A 9,957-nucleotide genomic window follows, 5' to 3' on the forward strand; every position below is an offset into this window, starting at 1 on the left:
AACTGGTCTTCTGGTACCAACTGGGATTCAAACCCACATGCATCTCCTACAAGCACAGTCAGAGGCTTAGCCTACTGAGCTAACCACCTTGTTAACCTGACAACTGTGGAGATCAATAGGTCACCTTGTTTCCACAGCCGATTATACAGCCTACTGCTTATGGTAAACACATGACTATAAACTGTTTCATTATATTATACAATGGCTTATATATGATTGATTTGATTTTTGATATGATCTTGGTGGGGTTTTTCCTTCAGGCAGGCTGTATGGTGTTGAAGGCACTGGAGAAATGTATTAAAAGAATTCTCACAGCGCCGCTTTCCCTGTCGAAGTGTGTGAGGGCATGATGCAGGAGATATAGCACAGTGTCCTCAACTTCCACATTCTTCCGGTAGCCCAACAAAAGTGGGTCCTGGGCCAGCTGCACCTGAGGTGTTATGTTGTGCAGAATCAGCTGCTCCAGTGTCTTGATATGATGGGATGTGAGGACCACCGGTCTGTAGTCGAGTTGGGACCCTCCCCAGGTAAAGGCTCAGTTTGAAAATGTGCTGTAGAGGCCCAGCGAACTCTGCAGCACAGGCCTTTAGGGTCCACTCAGTCCATCTGGGCCAGCTGCCTTCTTGGGGTGGAGTCTACCGAGCTCCTGTCGGACCTGGTCTGTGATGATGGAAATGGGGGATAAAGGAGGATCAGAGGAGGACAAAGGAGATGGAGCAGACAGGGATGGGCAGGATGGGAGAGCTGGTGCAGTGAGTTGAGTGGGAGAGGAGGCAGTTGTAGAGTCAAACCGGTTGAAGAAGATGTTAACTTCGTTGTGGTCTGACTTTCCCAAAGGTGGAAGAAGGGATGCTGTATATGCACCCTTAATGTTGGCATACAGCAAGTCAATAGTACTGTTTTAACAGGCTGGACAGTCCACAAACTGATAAAAGGCAGCAAAGGTTGAGGTGAGGGTGACATAGTTAAAATCAATACGAAAGACGTTAAAATTGTATCAACACACTGTCCTAGCAGAGAAAATGAAGACGCTGAAACCATCACTGAAGTCACTAAATTATTTATCATTAGACAAGAATGTCTGCACAACTTAAGATGAGTTCCACCCCCCTTATGATAATAATGGGGGTAGGGTGGGCGCGGTGGGAAAGTTCTAGAACATCTGGTTTATGTAGACTAACATAATTTCAATTCATACCAGAATTATGTAACGGAAATTTTATATATATACTGTATGTGTATATATATACAGTTCTGGAAAAAAAAAAAAAAAAGACCACTGCAAAATTATCAGTTTTCCTGATTTTACAATTTATAGACATGTGTTTGAGTAACACTTTTGTTTCATTGTTTAAACTATTGACAACATTTCTCCAAAATTCCAAACAAAAATATTGTCATTTCTAGCATTTATTTGCAGAAAATGACAAATGGTCAAAATAACAAAAAAAGATAAATGTTTCATCTATGCGAAGAGGAGAGGAATGTTTATTTTCCAATTAAAAAAAAAAGGGCCTCAGTTGATCTGTACCGAAATAAATCATAAAAATAGTTTATTGGTACCATGATGATGATGATAATAATAATAATAATATTTTCTGGCACTTCAATGTGTTTGTCTTGACCAGTAGCTTAGTCCAGTGTTTTTCAACCACTCTGCCGTGGCCCACTAGTGTACCGTGAGATAAGAATGCCAGTTGTGGTGTAAAAAATTATGCAATTTTACTTCATTGTTTCAAAAAACACCAAAACCTTCCATTATGGAGTGACTGTGCTTTCATGGGGATGTGAGCCTGTTTGCATCTAAACAGGTTTCCCACTGAGTGAGTAGAAATAAATGCAAAGACTGTGTTGTCATCAATAGGCTAAAAAAAAGGTGTATTTTACTCGTGTTTTTGGTTAGTTGGTTTTGTGGCGAGGTATTTTTTTCTATGTCAAAAAATGTGTTGTGTCTATGGTTGCCAACTCCTAGAGTTTCGATGTGCCCGAAATAGGGGACAAAGTGCATCACGTATCAGTTCATTACGGGACAGGGAGGGGTGGGGAGGGGGGGGTCGATGTCCCCGAAATACGGGACAAAGTGCATCATGTATCAGTTCATTACGGGACAGGGAGGGGGGGGGTTGATGTCCCCGAAATACAGGACAAAGTGCATCTCCACCTCCAGCCTCAACACTGGCAGAGCAACACACACCCTTCATCTCCACCTCCAGCCTCAACACCGGCAGAGCAACACACACCCTTCATCTCCACCTCCAGCCTCAACACTGGCAGAGCAACACACACCCTTCATCTCCACCTCCAGCCTCAACACTGGCAGAGCAACCCTCACTGTTCATCTCCACCTCCAGCCTCAACACTGGCAGAGCAACACACACCCTTCATCTCCACCTCCAGCCTCAACACCGGCAGAGCAACACACACCCTTCATCTCCACCTCCAGCCTCAACACCGGCAGAGCAACACACACCCTTCATCTCCACCTCCAGCCTCAACACTGGCAGAGCAACCCTCACTGTTCATCTCCACCTCCAGCCTCAACACTGGCAGAGCAACACACACCCTTCATCTCCACCTCTAGCCTCAACACTGGCAGAGCAACACACACCCTTCATCTCCACCTCCAGCCTCAACACCGGCAGAGCAACACACACCCTTCATCTCCACCTCTAGCCTCAACACTGGCAGAGCAACACACACCCTTCATCTCCACCTCTAGCCTCAACACTGGCAGAGCAACACACACCCTTCATTTCCACCTCCAGCCTCAACACTGGCAGAGCAACACACACCCTTCATCTCCACCTCCAGCCTCAACACTGGCAGAGCAACCCTCACTGTTCATCTCCACCTCCAGCCTCAACACCGGCAGAGCAACACACACCCTTCATCTCCACCTCCAGCCTCAACACTGGCAGAGCAACACACACACTTCATCTCCACCACCAGCCTCAACACTGGCAGAGCAACACACACCCTTCATCTCCACCTCCAGCCTCAACACTGGCAGAGCAACCCTCACTGTTCATCACCACCTCCAGCCTCAACACTAGCAGAGCAACACTTCTTCTTCAACCTGGAGCTGATGTCTCATTTTCGCATCACAAACTTGTTTGTTTAGCTGTTGTTGTTCTTTTCTCTGTGATTGTTGTCCCGAGTCACCATGGAAACCAGCACAGGTCTGTCGCACGCAAGCACACACGTGCGCACCCACGCATGCGCATCCTCTTGGTGTTCATGTTGAATCTTTTTACTTGGAGCACAATAACATGATGAAACAGACGAGTGGTCTCATCATCGCGCCCTGGTGGTCCTGCAGAGGAGGAGCAGGAGGAGCACACCTGTGAACTGGTGTCCACTTCAGATCCTGATACTGTTTGTAATCAGAACTGGATTCACCCTCCAGGGGCCCGTTCCACGAAACTAGGATAAGGGATTAAGCCGGGATATGTTGGTCATCCTGGATGAATTTATCCGTGATCCGGTTGCACAAAAGTAGGATAGGTGGAAGAGAAACGTGTTGTGGAATAAGTTACCATGGAGATTTATTCCGTGGAGTGAACCTGCTCCAGACCAGGCTAAATTCTAGGATCTATTTAATCTCACCCTGTATTTCAGTAAACAATCACCACGAACGGAAACCAATAGTTATTCCACTCAACACTGCACATTGTTATCACATTCAACTAGACCCACTGGCATTATTTCAACGTTTGGAATAATTTAATTATATCATTTCAACTTTTGGAATCATTTAATTTCAATCATTTTCGAGAAATTAGTTGAGATAATGTTGCAATCATTTGATAATTTGTTACATAACTTATACTTTACCACACATCATATATAAAAATACACATCCCATATAAACATGAATACACATCAAAGAGTAACATGAGGTTCTTTTTTGTGACAGTTGACGGTCCTGTCACTATGCCTCCAATAATTGATCATGCACCATGGCTACTTGGCCAAGGGAAGATCTCTTTGGCCGAATGGTTAGTGTGCATGAGTATCACCTGGGAGTCTGGGGTTTGAAGCCTGCCCAGGCCCTTTGCGTCTTGCCACATTTATTGAGGTTTCTATTTACACCTCACAAGCTGCAAATCGTGAGTTTATTATCACTGTACTTTTTTTTTCTCAATTCAATGTTATGATATCTACTACCTTAAAGAAGAGATATTTCAACTGTTCCCTCTTATCACGTTTTATTATAAAGTGTTTTAATATTTCTGAGAAGTTGCATTTCATGGTACATTAAGTGCATTTCTTCTAACTTTATGAATGATGACACAGTTTCAACTTCCAACCAATCATAGCACCAAGGTAGGATTACAGATAAAAAAAACTTTCATCTCTTTTTAGGTCAAAAGGTGCATACATGAAACAAACAGACACCATCATAATTCAATTGTCCTTTATTTATTTTAAGATGTGTCATGGTCTTGGAGCTGGGAGAGGAAAGGAGAATAATTATTAGTACATTTTTGTTCCAGTCAGCATAAAGTGTGCATTGAAAGCATGACTCAGCTCTAATTCAAGTTTCTTTTGTTTTTTGTTTTTTCTCCATTTCAAGGTTGAGTTTTCTTATTGTTTTCCTTTTTATATACTCTTATAAAATGTCTGTAGTTTTTACCTTCTTGTATTGTATGCCCAAATCAGCCTGTATTTGCTGCCATAGATGTTGGGCATACATGTCTGATAACGTATGAGTTCTGTTAACCCATGACAATTAGCACAGTGGGATAATTTTGCATAATGGGAATTTCCTAATTGGCTAGGATGGGAGTACCTTGATAAAAATTAGGTATGAATTGACTTAACATGTGGGTCTTGGTCGCATGTCTCTATGACCTGCCTTAAATATTTTATAGCAGTTTTTGCTTTTTGGCTTCTGTAGATGGCGCGATAGAGCCAATTTGAAATTTTTCTTCAAATTAATAAATTTTTCAGCAGGTCTGACCTGCATGGAAGTTTTTATGGTGGATGCTATATGGGAAGGGGATCAAAATGTCAGTGCCCTTGCGAAAGACCAGTTTGTTTCGAACTGGTCTTCCGCGGGCTCAGTCCCTAATAATAATAATAATAATAATAATAATAATAATAATAATAATAATAATAATAATAATAATACTAAAAAGAAATGAAGCAGAAACAATATGGTCTTTCGCCCATGCGAAAGACCAGTTCAAACTGGTCTTCCACGGGCTGAGTCCCTAATAACACTTTTTCAGCAGGGAGCCCATTGCTCCCAAACCACTTCTGAAGAGAAAACTTAATGAATAAGAGGCACATTAAAACACAAACAAGGCATTTATTCCAACATATGGCCAGTAGGGGGACAAGCTGCACAAAATATGACAACGCTGTAGAAAAATGGACTATGACTGAACAAAATGCCCAACAGGACCTGTGTGGATTTAAGCAACTTACTGGCCCTGTGAGTGAACCTGCACATTCATCGACTTGAAAATTCACCTGATCAACAATCGTTTCCACCAGATCGTCCGCGTCATTCATCAGCTATGCTTCATTCAGCCCAGCAGTCCGGCACGCTTGAGCCTCTTGTCCACATTGGGAATCAGTCTTTCACTGAAGTCCCACAGTCGCTTGTCTACTTTGCGCTCCACCGGTTCCTTCCGCTGGCCCGCGCGTACATGAATGTTCTGGCAGACCTCGGGTGCAACTATGTAACGTTCCCCAAAGTTCTTCAGCACATTATGAATCGAGGTTTGCTCCACCATCCTGTGACGCACAAAGAGCAGAGCGTATGTGAAGTTCTTACATGTATTATGAAGGTCTGAGATTATACACAAAATATTGAAATGTCTTTTGTTATTATTATGGGGTTCAGTCAAGCAGCCTAGCTTGATTAATTACTTCAAGAACTACTACTCTACTATAACCTTCACCTTTCCACCTACTTTGGTTGCAGAATCAGCTTGTGTAGGTGGTAAACATTTCTGTCCGGTGTCTCCTTGTAAATGTGCTCCAGGATATTAACTCCAGGCACATCATTCCATTGAGACAAGTGGAACTTCTTGCTGGGCTCAAAATGATTATTTGGGAATACACGGTTCTCAATCATGAACACCCCGACCTATGACACAAGGACGATACAAAGAGATGCTCAAAATGGCCAATAGACGCTGATACCGGTGGTCTCAGTGTCAATGAGCCAGGGCTTGACAACGACAGTATAGAAACCATAACATAGATGATGTAAATGGCAGTTGGATCACAATTATCAAACATGATTATTAACTGGAAATGGAAAACACAATGTGTGGTGAACCACTAAAGCTACACAAAAGGTAATTCATTTCATGCTTGCTGTTAAGTAAGTAATAATACATTTTTTTTTTTTTAAATGTTAGAAATGCCCATTGCCACCACAGCCCAGCCCTGGAGCAAAGCGGAAAAATATCCTACGTTTGGGTGCTGCTTTTGGAGCGTGTTCATCAGAGACATCAGGTTGTCGTGTTGGTACGGCATTAAGATCTCGTCGATGTCGTTCAATAGCACGTAGCGAGAGCGCGTCATGGACCTGTAAATGCACTCGTTGAGGGTGGCCTGCTGACCGAAGTAGTGCACGTCCCCGCCGCTGACAGAGTGCTGCCAGCCGTGCGACGGAACCAGGTGCTCTTGGATGGGCCAAGGAACCATCTCCACAAAGTCCTCTTCGCTGTAAACCCGCAGCAGGCGGTCCAGTTCCGGGCCACAAGAATTGTTGTAGACCACCACCCTGTCCACACCGAGCAATCTGGGGCAAAGCAGAGGAAAAGCACATCAATGGTGCCAAGTCAAGCAGAACTGGTCCACACAAATAGATCAATAAGATACGACAAAACAAATCCTTTTTCTCTGTCCGAATAATGTCCAACATTTACAACAACTTAAAATGAGAATTTTGCACCCTGAGGAAACCCCTTGAAGAAGTTGTGATTTCAGAAAGGTCTGTTCTGGTTAAAGGCTTGTTGCAAACTTCTGTGCATGTAATTGGCACAATCACTGTGCACAGTGTCAAAATAAACCAAGAAATTGGAGTCTCCAGCCTGAACCATTCAAATTACCAAGGACAATTTTGCATATGAGCATCACATGTGTATCTTTTATATGTGGTTGTTAATATTTAGCTTGTCCAAGTGGTGTTTCAGACATTCTTCATTTATTATTAATGAATAAAGCGTGTCAGTTGTTTTGTAGCCTTGATCTGACAAGAGATGAATACATGGGATAATATATTTATTTATATATATATACATATAGATGTCAATGTGTATGCACTCTATGCACTTTTATTGTCAAGCACTTTGGTGCAGCTTTGCCGTTTGTAAATGTGCCATGTAAATAAAAATGACTTGACTCAATGAACTTAAGTGATGAACATGCAATAATGCAATTTTCCACACAATTATCAATCGTTTCTATCCCTAATAAAACAAAGATAAAGAAGAGAAGTAGGTAGTAGGTCGAAAAACCATGCATGCAATGTCTGTCAAGTTTAAAGAAACTTTTGAACAAGGTTAATGCAATGTGTTAGTGAAACCAACTTGAAATATAAGTAAGCATTTTGAAATGGATGCAAATGCATGAGTATAATGCTTATGTGACCCTCGGTGAAAATGAAAAAAATATATAATGTTCTATTTGGTACACCATACCACCTTCTGATTTCACATTGGCACGCTTCAAAAATTTGGTATAATTTCAGGGAATGCAGGTGGCATGCAACAACAAGTCCGGCAACAATCTGGAATGCATTTAAAAGTTCATTCAAGGGGGTGTGTAAGAATTGTTAAGGCCTGTATCAGCTGTTTTGTTTTCTTAACCTCAAGGTACAGATTAGTAGGCTGCCTCACACTACCGCTAACCACACAAAAAACAGCCTCAAAAACATACATCAGACCAGGCCACTTTTTAACTGTTCACAACAGGACTCATGCAAAACAAATCCAAAATGTCATTAAATTCATACTGTCAGTAAACTCACCTGAAATGAGAAAACTACAACTATGCAAATTAACCCTTTGTGTTGTCATGCAGGGCACTTTACATTGAACCCTTGTTGCCAATTTTGGGTTTCTGACCACACTGCCAGGTGTAGGTTCTTCTCCATGTTTTTTGTCTTTAAAAAAAAAATATATATATCATCATAATTATCATCATTAACGTAAAGCTGCTCCACTGGCATTCTCAATGACAAATAGAGATCTGACAACTTTTCCTCCATCAGACTTTTCACATCTCTCCCCTGATGGAATTGCACTGTGACGATTAAGGCTCAGAGGCCACAAGTCCACTCTGCTCCCCCTCTGATAAGCAGAGAAATTCACTGACAGGCTTGATAAAATATTAATCAGGCATCTTAGTCGTTGTGTAGCCTGGATCGCCTTGCAGCTGTTTCACACTGTTGCCGTGTTACTACTATTGGCTGGTTAGGTGTCTCCGTTGCTCCAGTATTGCAAGGTTTGAATTTTAGAAATCGTTTGGCAAAATGCTTACCTGTACATCTCCAGGGACTGCGCGAACTGAAGCACGTTGTTGTAGTTGTCAAACATAGTGGAGATGCACACGGTGAAGTTATGCTTCAACATTTTCCCTTTGTTTGCCCCGGTTTCGATATTTCGTATGGGGAGCCATGTGTGTTCGTCACCTTCCGTGCTGTTCCTCTTAGTCACAAGTGTGACGTATGTAGCCTCGCAGTTCTTGGGTATCGAACACATGACGTCTGTAGTCACGTAGGGGAACCCAAAGGTGTCCGAGTGCACTAACGTTCTGGTATAATTGCTGGTTGAAACTTGGCCTTTGCACCAGAAGAGACAGGAAAGGGACTCAATTGAGTCTGTCTTAAATATGCCGATGATGCGCAGGTCAAAGCTGGGGGACCTGCGGTCTATGAAGGCAGACACCAAAAAGTGCTTTGTGTGATTCAGAGGGGTGATGGTCAAGTTTGTGACCGAGGACGGCCGTGGCTGGCCATGGGGCTTCGGGATGGCCTTTTTCGAGTTGTCTATTCTCAGAAGCAGTAGGAAGACGATGCCTGAGATGATGCAGAAGACAGTGAATCTCCTACTCATGCTGACTTTACCCATCCCGCCACAGAGGAAGTAGAGTCCAAACCTGGGGCAGAATGAGGATTCAGTTAGTCAGGGAGTGCAAAAAAATAAAGGTGCAGATTTCTTTTTTTTTTGGACATCATTTATAATGCATGAATACGTTTGATGCTATTATGAAAATAAATAAATCTAGTTTGGTTTTCCTACCCATACAACGGTTATTTTATATATACATATAGTAAGGGTCTTGTTCAAAGTGGGTCAACAATAAGTGGATAAAATGTTTTTAACACGCCGACCTTAGGCAACACTTCATTTTCACTGTAGATGGCTTGCTCAAACAAATCAAATACTAAATCAAATGGTTATTTTCGCAGAAATCTACTGCAATATTTTGTGTATATTGGGTAACAATATTGTTCTGACTAAAATGAAAATACCTGTATTTACCATTTACCATTTTCTCTTTCCCATCCTCATTGGTTACTATTGCTATGTCAAGTAAGCAGTTGCTCCTGTCAAGGGCTACAGTCCTTGAGAAAAGTCTTGTCGCTTATCTAAGTTGTAGGAACAACAAATAATAACTTTACCTGTACTTGATCAATTGGAATCGGATATGGCTTATATGAAAGGCAAAGGCCTCTAGATTATGTTTATCATACCAAAATAAAGTTTTGTTTCATTCATTGAGTTTTATCATTTAATTAGGGCAGAAAGGTCAGATTTTGCTTCGACAAAAGTCTTGTCGTTCTTCAAATGATTCAACCGATCACAAATTAGAGCTTCACCTATGAGAAATGCTGTCATCAACACATCACTAGGTGTGTATAAAAAGAGCCCCAGCACACCAGACCTTCATGTGAAGTGCAACTTGGCCTCTCAAACAATGCCAAAGACT

The 9,957-nt window shown here is 42.1% G+C and overlaps 1 protein-coding gene across 1 annotated transcript; it reads right to left on the reverse strand.

Annotated features, from left to right (window-relative positions):
- Positions 1-5,223: 5,223 nt before the first annotated feature.
- On the reverse strand, positions 5,224-9,169 carry LOC142889650 (uncharacterized). Its single transcript, XM_076028441.1, has 4 exons — positions 8,506-9,169; positions 6,433-6,763; positions 5,925-6,100; positions 5,224-5,745 (listed from the first exon to the last, which is right to left on the reverse strand). The coding sequence occupies exons 1-4, from the start codon at positions 9,093-9,095 to the stop codon at positions 5,535-5,537; spliced, it is 1,308 nt and encodes a 435-aa protein (XP_075884556.1). The 5' UTR covers positions 9,096-9,169; the 3' UTR covers positions 5,224-5,534.
- Between the last annotated feature and the right edge of the window lie 788 nt (positions 9,170-9,957).

This window comes from Nelusetta ayraudi, unplaced genomic scaffold (genome assembly GCF_046127955.1).
Source record: "Nelusetta ayraudi isolate G7.1 ecotype Tasmania unplaced genomic scaffold, CSIRO-AGI_Nayr_v1 ptg000023l, whole genome shotgun sequence".
Classification (NCBI taxonomy): Eukaryota; Metazoa; Chordata; class Actinopteri; order Tetraodontiformes; family Monacanthidae; genus Nelusetta; species Nelusetta ayraudi.